We start from the raw sequence: 18,078 nt of genomic DNA, 5'->3' as shown, positions 1-18,078 counted from the left end.
ACAGACGCCCAAATGCAGCGCCATCTTACATCCACGATCCAGTGCTTGCATTCGCGGTTCATATGCTCGCCGTTCCTCTTCCATTCTTTACACCACGAATATTACAAAAGAGGATCCTTTGAAAGTTTTGCCACCCTCTGAACATTTTCATGGGTTTAAAGAAGTCGCGAAGGAGAAGTTCGCTGACGGACAAAGTGATACGAATTTCACGGGAAATAAGGTATAACGAGGGTTATTAACCGAAATTTATAGACATGATGATTGAGATCTATCAAATTCATAACTTTTCAATGCTATTCCTCGCAATTACAAACATTATATTACTGAAAAATATTGGAAAAAGAAAGAGGATAGCACTGCACTCATCACCATGCCACGGATATTTTTGGAAACCGATTAAAATGCGATCGGAATGGCAACAGAAATCAGCCTTCAGTGGGGCGGAATTAGGCCTCCTCTAACTATTCTCCTTGCTTTAAGCATTCTCTTCCAATGCTTCCAATACGATTTCGTCCCTTCTGTTTTCAGTATTCGTCACCGATGGTTCTTTCTCCATTCCCTTGTTTTATCTCTTTCGTCCCCATTCCTAAATTCTTACGTCCACGTCCCTTGACCTACCTCCTCTCAAATAGATGGGAAGATACTGGATGAGACAGGAATGCGCGCCTTCGAAGGCAATATGGATACAAATGTGCTACACATTAGCCAGGAGCCGAGGCCAGCATTGGAACCCTAACTTCTGTATTATCAAGGGGAAATAGTTACACCAAATTATGCACTTACGATAAAATGTTATCAAACTGCTTCATAGGGGTATTACTTCAAATAAAATGCCCTGTCGAAATTAACAACGTGAAAAACAATCGCTATGGCCGTAGTCAGCCTATCAGATCCATCTTAAGTACAAGCTATTACGGAATATTATATCTATTAGATACAAAGTGGACTGGATGGGATGGAATTAAAAGGAAATATATGCTCCCAAATATTTCCGTATTAAAACAAGAGGAAGTTGTTCAACAACATGGCAATTGTTAGGCATATTCTGCAACAGTGTATTATTGTTGAAGTTATGACGTCAGTGGTTTTGCTTAATTTCTAAACTAAATTCCGCTATGTTAAGGCGTGCGAAGGTAAGTACCTGACCTGAGTTCAGCGCTGCTATGAATGCGACGCCGCCAGGCTGTCCTGGCTGCCTTATTTATCCAAGTCATAGACCTAAAGACATTAGAAAGAAGTTTCCGCGGATCTCGCAAGTTTCGTTATTCAACTTCGCTTACAAGCAAAAAGATTTGAGTGCATGGGCATGACTACGTCATCCATGTTGATTCAACGCTTCTTCCTCAGCCTTCGAGCATTCCCGTCTCCTCCAATTTCTTCCCACTTCCTTGCCATGAGCCTTGAGATATATCAATCATCGTACCATTTATTAGCGAGCACAAAAAAACTTCTATCCTTAAGGAAGCTAACCAAAAAATAGAAATTTATAGGAAGCTTTTCGGATTCAATCCGTACCGACTTAGTAAACATCGTTTCAATGATGTACGAACTAAATGATCACATAAAAAAGTCACGAAACAGGCCTGCTACCAGTGTTCTATCTTCATTCGCAGATCGGCACATAGACTACTGTACACAAGACGATAGTGTAAAAAGCGTGGCACTTAAGATCACGTTTTAAGCGGTTAACTACTGCCAGATCGTCGTCGCGCAGTTAAGTACGATGCAAAATACTCAGTTTATGGGAAAAAGTATGAGGCGATTTCCAACTAGCCGATTTTCGTTCGTATTCTATTTTATTACTCACCGATTATCATTATGCACTTGACCGAATTATTATACCCGATGATCATCGCACACTTGATGATTATGATGACGTAAAAATGCGCAGTGTTTTGGGGTCACGTTTGAGACGCTTTCCATCTCGCAAATGTTAGTCCATATTCAATATTCGCGCTCCTTGCTTTCGTCCACTCTTTCGACCGCACCCCATGGCTTTCTCTTACTCTCTCCGGGGTCCTCCTTCCGGCGCCAGCGCGGGCGCTGCGCGCGACGCCATGTCACCCCGGCGCCATTCGCCGCGGGCCGCCACGTGGCCACCTCGAGACCCGTCAGTTGGAGTGCTTGCCGCTGGCCCTCCCGGTGGCGCTGCTGCCGCCTCCGCTGCCTCCGGTGCCGCCTCCGCTGCCCCCGGTCCCGCCCCCGCCGCCCCCCGTCCCCCCGCCTCCCTCCGAGCTCACCCTGCCGCTGTCGATCTCGCTGCTTCCGGACGAGCTGAGCGTTGTGTTGCTCCCATAAGGGTCCAAGGAGCTCTGCACCGACATGGAGCGCCCCTGGTTGCCTGTGGTGGAGCGTCGCCTCACTCGGTTGGGGGAGAGCTTGGAGGGGTCGACACTTGTTGGGTCTGCCTGCGACGGAGGGTAAATGATCTCAACAACCCACAACAAGAAAGATCTGACGTTTTCTCGGCGTAGGATGATGTTGAAGTTGTTTCGGGTTTCCCACCGGATGAGGTTCTCCATCTCTGCCGACGTTTCGATGGTCGTGTCGTCCGTCCATCAAGCCCTGATGACGATGGACGACACGACCATCGAAACGTCGGCAGAGATGGAGAACCTCATCCGGTGGGAAAGCCGAAAATGGACGACGACAGCGACGATGGTCGTGTCGTCCATCGTCATTAGGGCTTGATGGACGGACGACACGACCATTGAAACGTCGGCAGAGATGGAGAACCTCATCCGGTGGGAATACCGAAACAACTTCATCAACAACCCACAGCAACATGATTATGCAGTGGAGCGAAGGATCTTAGCATTCCGCCGCACAAGTGTCCTTACCACTAGCGCAATCTAAGGTAGTGCCGTGATCTGAGTCCTAAATAATGATCCTGAATGATGAGTGATGATTCCCAAATGATCTCAACCACCCGCAGCAACATAATTATGAAGTCGCGCCAAAGATCTCAGCGACCGACAACAGCGCTGTTACACAGTGCCAGAAAGGATCTCCGTAACCCGCAACAATACAACATTACAGAGGCTGGAAGGCATCGCAACAAACCACAGGGACGCAATTGTTCATTACCGGAAAGGATCTCAACAACCCAGTTCAGCACAATCATTCATTGTAGGAAAGGTCTCAGATCACGACATTGGCTTAGATTACGCTAAAATAAAATAAAGGCGCTTCGTACTCATCACACTATTTCAATATCTGCAACTGGTTTCGACCTGTTCTACGTCATTTTCAAGCTAGAGTGCCATCTCTACAACAAGCCACAGTTCATTTTATACAAAAAGGTGGGGGGGGGGGGGGGTTGGGAAGTAGGTATTGTGGATGAGGAGGTCGGGTGAAGGTTGGTGGTTTGAGTGGTGAAGGCCACGTACTATTGGGAACCAGGTGTGGAAATGATGGAAGGGGGAGATAAACGCTGAGGAGAAGTGACCAATTGGTTGGCACAATGCCATTAAGCAATTTCTTACCATATAGTTTTGAATATGACACAATTTCAAAGATTTCTAGGATGTCCAGTTTTTTCCTTTGTGACGAGTGTGTTGTATACGGGAATCAAAATTAGCTTCGTGTAACATGTCACATAGATGTTTAGCAAAAACAAATTTACTGTCACAGTTTAAAAACTAATAATGTTAGCAGCAGAATATTAAAATAGTGTGGAAAGTACTAAGTTTATTTTACTTTAGCATGCATAACCTCCACAAAGTTAATTCACCCACCATCAACATCATTAGATAACGCCGTAGATTAGATAAGCAGTGACTGAACCAGACGTATATATTTTTGGGAGAGATAATTTTTTGGGAGAAGGAACAACATACAGTAACAAATGATGTCTTAAATGCAGATTTTAAGGTTCTCTGGGAGACAAATGCTGTACTGTTTGGATTATTTTGCAGATAATTGCAGGTACAAGGAGTGGGTAGAAGGATAAATGAAGGATCTCAACAACCCTCAACAAAATAATTATACAATGGCGCAAAGAATCACAGCAAACCACAACAGCAAAATTAATTAATACTGAAAAGGATCTCCGTAACCCACAACAACATAATTATACAGAGGCTGGAATTCATCGCAGCGACCAGCAACAACGCAATTGTTCATTAGTACAAAGGATCTCAACAACCCAAAGCAACAGAGTTATTCATTGGAGGGAAGGGCTCAGATCACGAAATAAGCTTAGATTAGCTTATTGGTAAAGATATAAGTTTGCATTGGGTTATCTAGGAGTAACTTTTTAGAGGGAGATAATTAACTAACTCCATAAAATCTGCATGCATATGTCCAAAATACAATTGCTTTTATTTACTGCGAAGGCCTCAAAAACAGGCCAGATGATATTTCTTGTGTAATGAGCCAAAGTAGTCCATTGGATTTACCTGAAATTTGACCACTTGTGGCATTACGGGTAATCACTTATTGGTGGATAGCAAAATAGACCATCTAGGTCTAGCACTCTTTGAGATCTCCACCCCATCGAAACTCCAATCAATTAGTTAATGATACATATAACATAATATGGTTTCTGAAACTAGCAGACAACAATAAAAAGTTTGTAGATCGTACTTTGCTATGCTCAATTAAAGTGTACCTTCATTCCACAAGATAACAACTAATGAATTGATTTTATTAACGTTTCTAAAAGAGTTATTATTAGTTAAGTGGTGATTTCGAGTTGTTTGTGGAGTAGGTGGTTAGATGAGCCGCACCTGGTACGCGAGGGCGTTCATGATGATGTGGTATGGCACCAGTCCCAGAGGGTGGACGTCCCTCATCAGCACGTTCGCCGGGATCTTGTGGAACTGGATGTACTCGAGGAAGTTTCCGATCACGTCCTTCAGCTGCGTGTTCGGGTTGCTGTCGCAGTACTTCTTGCCCCACATCAGCGCCGCCTGCGTGGAGATGCAAAGAACAGTATTGGTGCGAAACTGTGGAATTCATACAGGTATTTTGCTTCTTAAGGCCTTTTTTTACGGGGCACGTCTGAAGATGAATTTGTTTCCTTGCAATGTTAATGTACTTTGCTATTGATTTGCCTGATTGATTTTAATTAGCTCTATTTCCGGAGAACCTACCTCTTCATTGAAGGAATAAAAATTCAATTTAGAAAACAGCAAAATGAATGATTGAAATTTTGTCGTGGGGTTAAAATATTTTTCCACACTGATTTTTAGCTGTATTAACACCATAAAATTCTGATTGCATATTTTCAAAATACAATTGATTTTTACGGCAAAGGCCTCAAATACAGGTTGAATGATATTTATTGTGTAATGATCCAACACAGTTCATTGGTTTTACCTGAAATTTCGTAAATTCGTCCGCCCTGAGTTCCTCCCTGGCCATAATGAGACGTACGACGTGTTGAGGTAGTAAAGTAAAAGACCCAAGGTTGAGCACCTCGTTCCCATGTTCATCGACGAATTCAAGGACCTGGAATACAAACAAGTCATTAGTACCTACTAGAAGCCTGTTTATTTGTAAACTTCTGTATATTTCCAAATATTAATTAAGTACATTCATGATTGTATATATCACAAGTATCTAAAATGATATGGTATTACCATCGGTAATACTTGCCAGCCATTGCGAATTAAGGGTGAGCAGTAATAGAAAATTAATCTCATTGCCATTGAACGTTATTCCAAAGATTAAAATTACGGCTTTCTTTCGGCCAGCATATATGAAGGTGCAATCATCAAGAATGGCAATCAGTATTGTAATGAAGGAATTTCAAGTATCTGTATCTGGTATTTTGAGGTACGTTTTGATTTAATATGAAACGTCAATTTCAAGATGATCAATTATTAACATTTATTCGCGATGAAGCGAGATTGTTTTAGGTCTCTTTCGTCTTCTGAGATTCCATATGGATGGAAGTAAACTGAAATATATATTTTCAGGCTACATTATAGTATTATTTATAAGCAATGGCTTATCATATTTGATGCCTAATTTAATTACAGCACATTTTCAGAAGCATAATGATGATTATAGAATGTGATCCTTTGATAATAATGTAGACGTAACTGATAACTTAATGTTTAAATTTTACTAAATATTTTGAAATTTTCCTTTTTTCTTGGTTCCCTGACTATTTAAAGAATAAGCTTGTATGTGGCTGAAGGTAATGATTTTTATTCCCAAAGATAATTTAGAAAACGCGGCGCCAAATTGAAATGCACAGAACTTACCGGCTGTTGAAATATTCTCGACTCAAGAATCAAGAAAACCACTGCTTCAGTTTATTCCTCTCTATACATATTTAAAAATCATTTGATAAGGAAAAAGAATGTGCAAGGTACTGTCGTGTCTGGACTTCTTGAGTTTTCTCCAAGAGAAAATAAAGATGCGGATGAATGGCCGGGAAAATACGTTGCTATCGTAGGAGCCAAGAGCCTTTTCATTGAACCTCAGACAAAAATAGATTTCGAGGAAATGAGTATCAATTGGCAGCTATGAATAACATTCAGAATTATTCTCTTCGTTGGTATAATGTTTAAAAATTTTCCTCCTATCTTCTTCGGCTTTCAGGTGAATTTAACTTTTCGGTTTTGGCTGCGATGCATATTCTTGGGGTCATATTCATAAAACCCTCGTTTTAAAATCGCTGTTTTTTATGAACACCCTTCACAACTTCACTTTTTGAGTACCAAACGTACGTCATTCGACGCTTGAACGTTGAAGAATGGATAGAACTTCTGCAAGTCAGTCTGTCATTACAGTTTGCTCCATATAATTACGAAGGTAATTTCTAATTCAATAACCTAGGATACATAGATAATTCATGTTCAGTGTTCCTAATACAAAGGTGGCAGGACGGTTCCAGGCTTGTCCACAATAATCAACTCATTAAAATCTGACTTGCTCTTCACCATATGTTTGGAGTGTCTGAATCTACGGTTGTGAGAAATTCACGGCATTCAAAAAGGATTTAAAACGGGTTGAAGCATGTGAGAAGAAGAAAAGAATTTTGTTGGGTAAACAGAGTGAGATAAGAATAGGCATACACCAGATTGGAGGAAGATGAAGGACTGACGGCGATAACCAAAACAAAGAAAAAAACTGGCCGGGTCGAAAACATTTTTCAAAGAGATGTTGTGGTAAAGGAGGTATGCGTATCAATAATTTGGCAGAAGAAGAAAAAAATGAAAGATTACTTAGAAGCGAAAACAGGCTACTCACGCATGAAGATGATAGCACTAGGCAAAATCATCTAATGAGAACCTGCTGAACAGCAAACTAAAGGCCGTTTTACTCGGGGCACGTACTTGCACAATCTGACGTGTGCTCGAAGGCGCAGTCAAAATTGCGTCGTGTAAAGCGGTGAATTGCTAGAATACATGCGCGAATGCGTGTACGTAAGATGGAAAAGTAACCCCTGTTCTAATTTCGTTTAATTCGTTTGGTTTCGTTTGGCGCAATTCCACGACATTTTAAAAATGAATGCAGCTCTATCCTGCGTGATTCCATGCCTCGTGTAAAACGGCCTTAACTGATGATGTTAGAAGTCGATATATGAACTTACTGAGAGGATGATAGAATATAAAATATTGACTTCAAATGGTAATTTCCCCTCTTTAACATAAAACTCCACTGCCGACCATGATTTCGATATTCAATGTCATTTTCGAAATCATGGTCGGAAGTGGTGTTTTATATAAAAATATGCAAATTACCATTTGTAGTTTATATTTTATCATGGATATATCGCATGCTCACCAAGTCAAGCCTTAATCGATTTCATACGTTTCTCTCCATCGTTTCCTGGTTGGCTGCGTCGAATTTGATTTCAAATGACGTTTCGTGATCTGGAATTAACTTCGACGGTAACTTCACACAATTGTTTCTTCCAAAAACTCTTTATTCCTTTCAAAATGCAATTTTCTTTTCTCGTCTCCCTCCTTCCAACTCCTTTTTCGATGGCTTCCCTCTTAACAATCCCTTCTCTCCTCTCCACAACTCCTTGGCAATATTACATCGGTATTCATTAAACATCCACATCACATTTACCCTTTCTAACTCAGGGCTAATTCTGAAATAAATTAAATGTCAAGGCTTTTAATTTTAAAATTGTAAAGTATTTCTACTCAATCATGATTATTGTGGCAGCTACATATTTCTCCATTAACCTATACAGCACAAAAGTTCACGTAGTTTAAATGTTTCCTGAATATAGCTGAAAGTGTATACATTTTTGATGTTGTTCAGAGGTAATATTGGGTTATAATGGGTTAAATATAAACATAAATATCAAAAGTTACATTACGCAGCAAACCCGGAGACAATGGAGATAACTGCTATCCAGCACTGCGAAAGCCTTCAGCAGATATTTCATTCGTTCCTGACTATGAGAACAATTTGCAGAGAAAAGTCTTGTTGCCAGGGCGCCTGACGAAGGCCCGACACCCAACCATTCACTCTAATATTTTACCGTGATGTTCCCTCACCTTCTGCACGAGTGACTTGGTGCACTTGTACTGGATGTACCTCTCTGCGGAGGCGAGCAGCGCGCACACCGTGTCCACGTTGATGCAGCACTGCACGAAGCCGGCGCACGCCCGCCTCAGCTCGTCCAGCCCGTAATAGTCGGCAGCGTTCATCACTCCTAGGAAACACGAATCAAGACTTTAGATACAGAATCGCTATATCCTAATGGCAGATATTTAAAAATAATTATAAGATAAAGGGGGAATTACCTAACCGTATGGTAATACGGCGTCCTAACTTAATTATTATTTAGTAAATATTTCTAACTCCATCATTTTATAGTCTATCAAGTAATTAAGTAAATGTATCGTCATTTTTACATTTTTGCAATAAAAATGGATTTTTTTGTATAAATAAATACTCATTCCTGTTTTTTACGACAATACAGTGCACATCACATTGAGTTTTGGTGTTCTCACTCCGGGCTTGCATATTTTATAATCGAGTTCTTAGAAACCATAGTAACATTTATTAATTAGTTAGCCCCATTATTTCGAGCATGTGGGGTGAAGAGTTGAGGCAGGGATGGTGGCCAGTGTGTTGGCCTGCCACCCAGTGGGCCTCGGTTCAACTCCCAGCGGTGCCAGAGATTTTTCAGAGACCAGAAGATCTCTGCTTGGGTGCTTTGTGGGGTGGGCATCTCAAGTACAACACTCGGTCCGTCGGATGGGACGTTAAGCCGTGGTCCCTTCGGCGCCTTTAGTCAAGAGGAGGCTAATGCCGGGTTTCTCTCCACCCTTCCTTCCTTACCCTCCCATCCCCTATGGAGCAAATGACCTTAGCTGTCAGTGACCTCCACCAAACATGAAAAATGATATTTTAACAAGGGGGTATCCAAACGAAGTTTTTGCTACCACTTTCGGTCTGTAAGCAAATGGTATTCCTTACCGATGACATTTGTTTCCAAGGCCGAAAGGGGGGGGGGGTGATTTAGAAAACTCAATGTACCCCGCTAATCCTCTCTTTCTTCCCCAACACTGCTACCTTCTTTAGCTCTCGTCTCCTCACCCACTTTAAACCCACCCTCCCCTGGCTGGTCAGATACCTATCCTCACAGGAAAAATCCTCGTCCCAAATCAAGGCTGCCCCTTTCCGCCTTTCCCCCCACCTCCTCTCCCTATTTCAGTCTGTGTTTAACCCTCACCCCCGCTCTTTCAACCAGTCCTTTTCCTTTCCGATAGATGTCCTCACAGTCACTTGTGTACTTTGTGTATAAATGTATGATGCATGCAAGATCAGTCACCTGACGATGTAACCAAGTTACGAAACCCGGGTCGTGCCCATAATTAAATAACAGTGAACCTTACAAAGTTTTATTTCCTTACTTCCAATATGGAGAGGTTTCACAAAGTAAAGCCTGAAGTTATCAGTTATATTTTGGAATTAAAAAGTTTTCTTTACTCCTAATTATGTTAAGTATATTCCATAGAGTTACGCTTCAAACAACTGAGTATTACCTAGTTCGCTTTCTCGAAGACGAAAGGGCACAGAAGCAGAAATGGGCTCAAAGCGAATCTTTAAACCTCACTCGGGAGCAAGGGAAGTTCTTCAGTATGAAGAAACAAAGGCGGAGGAGAAAAGTTCGAGGAGTTTTGGGAAAGACGGCACAATTTAAGGTTTCAAAAGCATTCGATAATGACGAATACCTATTTTGCCACAACTCAGGTGATCAACGCGAATAATTCTCGGAACTGGTGAGCTACTGGTATTCCATCTCCGCCTTGCGCAGTAAAAATAGCGACGCATTTCAAAATAGAATTTCCCCCATCCCCCATCTTACATCAAAATCATTATCGGCATAAACAGAGAGTAATTCAAGTAATGAAAATGACATTATAATTTGAATAACTTAAATCCTGAAGGGCATGGATAAAAAAGGATATCAATTAATCACTCATAAAGTAAACTTATTCTATATAGAGGTTGAAAGTACATTCTCACGTTTAATTTTTAGTTTGATTGACCACCCAGTATCACCCCATTCTTAATGGCCGCAGATTTTTATGAGACTTTCGATAAGCGTAAAATATTAACGAGTATAATTCGAAATCTGTTAAAATTAGTCCTCTTGGCAGACTTTCCTTTTCTTACGAAGTGTTTACAAGTTCACACTTGAGTATTGATGATGGACCCATATTGAGTCCAACTTTTCAATTCACAGGCGTTCTAAGTGGGTAAGCTCAGTGATATACCAAAAATAGAAGGGATGCATGGGCACTTAACGCCAAGACCTACCCAAGTACCGGGTTTGGAGAGCTTGAGCAAAGGGAGCAAGCCGCTCAAGGGACTGCGAGTATCTCGTTTCTTACTGCAAGACCAGAATATAGGTTGGAAGCCGAGCAGCTTTGATCCTGAGAAATCGAGGATCAATTTATTTCATTTGACCTGGTAATATTATTTTCATGTGAAATTAACGTATGAAAATCCGATAAAAGCGATATCATACATAAATGAAGTTGGCGAGGTAAGTCAATCAATTTTATTGTTTGAAAAAAATAATAACGGGTCAAATGTCTAACCTGCCGCGTTAACGGCGGTCAAATTCAAAATGATTGCTGAGGGAATAAACTCCCTTGGATCGGGAATCGAAGCACGGACTTTTGGATTTCCGGTTCCCTGCGCAAACATCCACTATAACTGGATGCCATAATTTCCACGGTAATTTATTAGGGTTCAGTGTACTCGCTGTTAAACCCTTATTCCCTTGCGTTGCTATTATCGATGGCACGCAAGTGTAGATAGGCTTCAAAGAAGCCACTACCAAAGGTGAACACCACCCCTTCGCCAAAGCCGCGAATGGCAGTACTGTGATATATTTAGAACCTGCCGCTTTAACGCCCGTTAAGTTAATGATAGTTGCCACGGGGAAAACTCTGGACTGGGAATTGAACCATAGACCATTGGCTGTCAGGACCACTCCGCAGACCAATAAGCGATTCATGTTCCTTTGATTACTATGGCAATTGACCAAGGTTCGAGGTGCAAGATGTTTGGCCCTTATGGTCCATCAAGCAGAAGACCCATGGTTCGCTTTCCGGTCCCGTATAATTTTGTTAAATAATTGTGAATAATTAGGCCCTGAATATAAAACAAAAATTCTCGAAGTGCGAGTTGCCCAGTGAAAGGTATGAAAGGTTGCCCAAATTCCCACTACCCTGAATGCGTGGCCTTCATTTGCCCTTGGCTCAGTCTGTCGTGAGATCAACCTTAATCTCTCTACGCTAACCTTCGGGTAGAGTGAGCTTTGAGGCCACGGTAAAAATTAAGATGAAAAATTATGCATGTAACTTCAACCTTAAGGTTATTGCGCAGCGCTAAGGTCGATACCTAAAATTTCTGGATCCCTTAGACATATACATAGCCCGTCAGAGAAATTTTCTTTCGTCTACTTTGACTACACAAATTTCTTTCGTTGCGAATCGTTTCACATTCCGCTAATGTTTTCAAAGAAAATCGAGGACATAGTGGTATTGACTTACCAAGAAGTGTCCTCGGCTGCAGCGTGACACAGCCCGTGTGGATGTACTCGATGAGCTGTCGGAAGACGTCCGGCTCGAATTCTTCGATGATGAGCGTGTGGTGCTGGTTGGATTGAGGCTGCAGACACCGGAAGAGGAGGGGGGATGGGGCGCGGGTTGGTGCGCGTCGTTACACACGCCCCGATCCCCTCCAGCCACCGCGTGGAAGCGCGGAGGGTGCAAGACCGAGACCTTGAGGTACTAGACCTCGGCAGTTTATAGGGGCTTCGCTGGGGTGCTAGGGTGACCAGTGCAGTGACGGTGCCGGGATAGGAAAACGCGCTGGGTCGCATATTTGGGTATCATTTGGTTCAGGGATTGGATGTGATAAGGTAATAGAATCATTTTGACGATATCGCATTACCCTGCCGAATATGGCATCGTACAGTAAACGTACACGCGGTGTGCGCTTCCTTTAGTATAGTAGCGGACGGGAAGTATACACATAATATTTACAGCGTACGTTGTAAATATTATGAGTACGTTTTTATTTAAATTGTACTTTTCCTGCATGCTAAAATTTTCGTCATGTTTGAGAAAAGTATAGTTGAAAAATCACCGAATAAGCAAGTTCCCTAATATTGGTCACGTTGAATGAAAATCAGCCTTAGTATTTTACTCAACTTTATTCCATTCTTTTACTTGAGTTGGTATAGTTTCTACGCCCTCTTGTCAAGAGGTTTGAGCTAGCGGTCAGAGTATATACTGGCTGCGAAAGCGTAGGGAATGAGTGTTCCCAACCTATGCATAGCGTTACTGTTCGCCCATCTTTAAATGACTCTTAGGCACTGAAAATAGTCAACTAGTATATGCAAAGTTTGTTTATTTCGTCACCTAAGAATTCCCACAACGTTAATTCACCAATGAACGAGAAAAGTTTTATTATTTTGATGCCACTTGTTTCGGGCGTCTTAATTGTGCTCCTCCGCTTTTGCTTAAGATTTGCACTTTAAGTTGTCACTGTTTATTTTTACGTAGTACAGCCACCATATAAGCGTTCACGGTCTCATATTTGCGGAAAATAAATGACCAAAAAAATCACATTTACTGTATCTTATGATACCTACTCATGAAAACGATATACCACGCGAAACCCAGATCATTGAGTTTTATTCAAAACTTGCCAATCTTTTTTCTTTTGATTTTTCGTTTTATTACGATATCGCTAGGATCTTTGCGAAAGTAGAAGGAATTTCGGTAAAAATGCATGGGAGCATTGACAAGAATACATGGTCGAATTATCACGAAAGGAGATACCTTCTTTATGGACCAGATGGGCATTTAATCTCCGATACAGATCAGTGATGATGAAGATCAGATATAGCTTTCTTAACCTAGCCTCATTGGGTTGTCATCTTAATCTAAACCTCAATGTAATACCGGTGCAGAAATTATTTTTAATTGCAGTGTTTACCTTTAAGAATTACCTCTCCTACGGAAATTACTTAACTGCACGAAGAATTATGCTGGTAGTTGATTACATTCCTATATTTTGAGTTCAGTTCAGTTCACTTGACGTTAGTTTCTTCTATAGAATTAGAGCTGTAATGCTGAGTCTATGAGAAATTTAATGTAGCTGACACATTTAATTATTAGTTAGGCATCTAATTTTCCCCATAGTGGTGGTAGCAATAGTTGCTGCAGTATTAGAGGAATCCTGCGATGAAATCCGTATTTTGATCGCCTATTTCTCATTTTGGCTAATTTAATTACTGCGCTATTGACTATTTGTTGCTTAGTCGTTAATTTTAATAGCGTATCCGGCTTCTCTCGAAAATTTACTTCTACAAAGGACTTTTCGCCGTCGTACAATTAATACAACAATCGCCCTATGAGCTTTGCAATCACTGTGAAAACGCTATGGACACCGATGAAAGCACCAAGATAGGGAGTTCGCCCAGCCGACATTCCATTTCCGCCCCATTAAAAGCGCTACGTCATGGTTTTCAGAATGATTCATCTGCCGAAATGGTTACGAAACACAGGACTGATTATGGGGGAGCAAACTCGAAGGCTTCATCTTGTATGAAATTTTCGGCGGTACTTGCTTCTCGGGTGGAGGTCAATTCTTCGTTGTTTTTTTTGTCCTCCAACTGCCAACCCTCCCTTAATTAAAAGAGGCAGATAGATTAATGGTTAATTAACTGCTTCAAACTGCTGCAACGCGCGGTGGGCCACAGAGGGATATCAAATTTGCCATTCGCAAAAGCGTTATAGATAAAATATTATCAGAAAAAGGGGAAAAAATCTCATTATGTCATTTCGATCCCATAGAAAGTATTATAAAAAATCTATGCAAACAAATTGTAAGAGGACGCTACCAGATAAGGATAATTTTTCTTCCCGTCTCATATTTCTTTCAAGGGTATTTGCAGCGCATACTTCTGTATTTTAAATGTGGTATAAGTAGTTATTTTATGAAGCATATGCCTTGAATTCCCGAACGAATCTACTAATTTAATATAAATAACCTAACAGTCGCAACTCATGAATTAGTTTGTTATTTTATAATGTTACTTATTAGATAGTCAATTTGATCAATATAATATAGCAACCGAGATTAGACCGTGCTATGAAATTTATTACTTTATGACAAGGAAATTAAGTTTCCATGCCTGGATAGACTTGTGCGCTTATCGTCGCACTTTGAAATAGCTACTGGAAACGAAACCACACGTAAAGATTTATTCGTCCAAACAGCTCATATTACGTCGTATAGTACATAATTATTTGAGAATAATCATCATAAGATTCTGAACCAACCATACACATTAATTTTCTTATTTCCTTTGGTAGCATCCAATAGAAATGGAGTTTTTCTTATTAAGAAGAAGGTCAATAGAAATTATCTAAATTTGCTCTTATTTTTGCGATATAAAGTGTATACGGCAGTATTAAATGATAACAAAGTGATGTAGTGTAGTTGAAAAGATCATTAAAAGAGGTTAAGACTGACAGAGCCCAACACTGTAATGGGGTTTTTAACCGCTTTTCTCAACGCCTTTCTTTGATGCAAATACTGATATGCCTGGAGCACGATGCAAGAGGCTATATTTCAAATAGCTTGGCATTAGCCATATTATTTTCTTTTGCTCACACAGCTGCGGAAAAATTCTTTTCTGAGTCAGCCCTTTGCGACAAATCGGCCTCATGCCCTTCACGGAAAGCAATATAATAGTTATTAGTCCCCAATTTTCTCGGCGTACAGCCACAGACTCAGGACTAATTTGAAACAGTTTTGATTTCTGGTCCAATCTGGAAATATAGTTCATCATAATTGGCTTAGGGTTGAACATCCATTTTTCATCCGTTTAATATGCACGCATATAACCATCAGGGGGTGTGTATTTCTGTATATTGTATAAGTAGTTTAGCATCATCCGGGAAAAGCCAAGAAATATGAAACATAGCTCCGCGTATCACATTTCTGGCGTATTTGCATCAATGAAAGGCGTTGAGGAGCGGTTAATAACCTCAGTACAACGTTGGACTCTCTCATTCTTAACCTCTTATAATGATCTTTACAAGTATAATGCACCCTCTTTTTATCATTTAATACAGCCGTAATCACTTGAAATCACAGAAATAAGGGAAATTTCAGACAATTGATCCTCTTCTTAATTTAAAAAAATTCATTTTTATTAGCTGTACTCTTTTAACTCACCAAATCTCGTTTCCACCGCCCACATACTTCTATTCCTCCCATATAATTTTCTTTATGACCAGGGATTAATTTATAAAATTTTAGGTACCTGAACGCACACCCAATCATTTAAGCTACGCATGGTTTTCAAATGTAATCAGTCCTCCCACCCCCCAAAAAATAACTTCCAATTTTTTAAAACTTGTAATAAGAGTTACAAGGAGGAATTAGCGAACAAAAAACGATGGCATTTAAAAAAATTATTCTTTACATACGATAATCACAAATGAAAAGAAATCATATCAAATTTGTTTGAACCATTCCCTTAAAAAAACCATGTTTCAGTCGGACTTGATTTAGGCAAAATTTTGTCTCCATCATAAACTTTCTCACGTCGCAGCGCGGAATTATCCCTGAGAGGTTCCAGAATTAGGCACTGTTTTCGGAGAAACTCTGGCCTCATATTCCCCCCGTGGTTGGACTTTCCCAATGGACAGTGCCCATTGATAGGACCGGGGAAAATATTTTTACCCAGTTGAATATTCAGCATCCTCCGATTACACTAGACCCTGACTCCTTCCTCCTCAAACGCCAGCAGTAAAAAAGCGAACGAAGCGAAATATTAGCCGTTACTGATGAGGAGCGCAAGGTTGTGCCCGGAGATAGCCAAGCGGAGAATGCCTTGAAAGAGGAGGGACTGTGGACGTGACGTGTTGGGAATAACTCCTCTTTTTGGTCGGCACTTCGTATCCCTTGAAGAAGACGAGCGGATTTTAATCGACCCGCCATCATGTCGCACGCCTTGCTCAATCTTTGTCTTCGGAACAGTCATTGAGAGCTCGAGAAATGCATTAAAAAGCAAGCTTCGGACCAAAGTGGCGCAAAAAATAGCTTGAAGGAAACATCTGAGAAGGTCCGTCAAAGTTTTTAAATATTGGTGCCCGCATTTTCCGGTATAAACGAAAGATAAGCCGGCAATGAATTTATATTCATGCGATATTCACTTCATTTTCTTTTGTAGTTCACATTTATTAATTAGTAAATAAGGAAATTAAAAACTGATTAAGCGGTTAAATTAGCGTGTGATGATACTGGTGATCTAAAAATAAGTAAATTCAGTTTCCATTGAAATTTTTGAGAAACCTGATGCCTTTCAGATAGCTAATTATTTATACATAGCAGGAATCATAATTATAGCTGAGATTACATTTAGAGTCCTACTTGCTTGCAGAGAGAAATAAAGAAAATTTTAGGTTATCTAAGCTTGCTCTAATTCTTTGGCACTCATCATGAATATGCGCAAAAAATCTCGAAAAACTCGGTTTGATGTAGTTGTCACTCTACTTTTCTATCTGCTCACTTTTTTATACCTACGTACTTCTTATTTAATTCATTCCTAATAAACTGCAACTCATTCAGGGCAACCCTTTGCCTTTCTTCTCGTCCTTCGACGATTGTCATCTTTTGGCTATCATGTCTCATGAAGTGACGGATTAAGTTGTCCTGTCTTCTTATTGTTTTGATCAGAAAAGCGTTCACTATTAAACACCTCTGGCTCCCAGAGTGCTAATGCTTATGCGAGGAAAATTTATGCTAATATTGCAAAGAAGAATTTGGAAATGGGAAGCTAATAAATAGCATGAATCTCAGCATGTTATTCTTCGTCTCCATTACAAGAAAGATCTAGCTGCCGATCTGAGAGGCCGGGCATCAACAATCTGGGGTTATAAACTCCTGTTTGGTCAACCTGGGATGAACTCTAAAACTAAAAAGCTTAACTGTGAAAACCAACCTTAAGGTTAATTAATACCCTTGGTGATCGTGTCTAGGTTATCTCCTTTCGTCCGTGGCTAATTATTTTAGGGCTATTAGGAAAGGGTATGATGTTCTAGGGATGAGGATGGAAGTGCTTTGGTGCTTTACCTTGGGTGCACAAATTGGACGCTGGCCGCTTGGCGAAATGCGCTCGCCATCCCCAGCAGCTCGAAACACATTTATTATACATTTTTTGCTAAGAAGATGGACATATCACTTTGAGGAATGGAAAAAATGAAACACAACAGAGAAGGAGAAAGAAGATTGGATGCAATCAACAAACTACTTGAGGCTTTGATTTATATTTTTAAATTTACTGGGTGCTGAGGAGCAGAGTGATATGGAAAGATAACGGTGAGACAAGAAAGGAGACGGAAGAAGAAGGTGCAAAAGTTGTGTGCGAGAGAAGAGATGCAAACAGTCCTTAAAATAATACTTGCATACATACTTAAATCCATTCAGATACAGGTTGGCATATATATATAGGACAAACAACTTCCGATCAAGCAACAAAGATTTATCTAATCCGCAAGAACAATCACAATAGTTTCCGTCATGTACCTATGTTTACACTTGGATGCTGTATTGCTA

At 40.5% G+C, this 18,078-nt stretch overlaps 1 protein-coding gene across 1 annotated transcript in view; it reads right to left on the bottom strand.

The window, feature by feature from the left end:
• Nucleotides 1-2,111: 2,111 nt before the first annotated feature.
• The window catches only part of LOC124159753 (serine-enriched protein), a 77,147-nt gene continuing 61,180 nt past the window's right edge, over nt 2,112-18,078 (bottom strand). Inside the window, exons 6-10 of the mRNA XM_046535664.1 lie at nt 11,991-12,108; nt 8,472-8,629; nt 5,323-5,454; nt 4,731-4,913; nt 2,112-2,408 (exon numbers count right to left, since the gene is read on the bottom strand). Coding sequence (XP_046391620.1) covers nt 2,112-2,408; nt 4,731-4,913; nt 5,323-5,454; nt 8,472-8,629; nt 11,991-12,108 — 888 coding nt within the window. The remainder of the gene's footprint in view (nt 2,409-4,730; nt 4,914-5,322; nt 5,455-8,471; nt 8,630-11,990; nt 12,109-18,078) is intronic.

Source organism: Ischnura elegans, chromosome 5, assembly GCF_921293095.1.
Source record: "Ischnura elegans chromosome 5, ioIscEleg1.1, whole genome shotgun sequence".
Classification (NCBI taxonomy): domain Eukaryota; kingdom Metazoa; phylum Arthropoda; class Insecta; order Odonata; family Coenagrionidae; genus Ischnura; species Ischnura elegans.
Note: the sequence above shows the minus strand (reverse complement) of the source record. Positions and strands in the feature narration are given on the sequence as shown.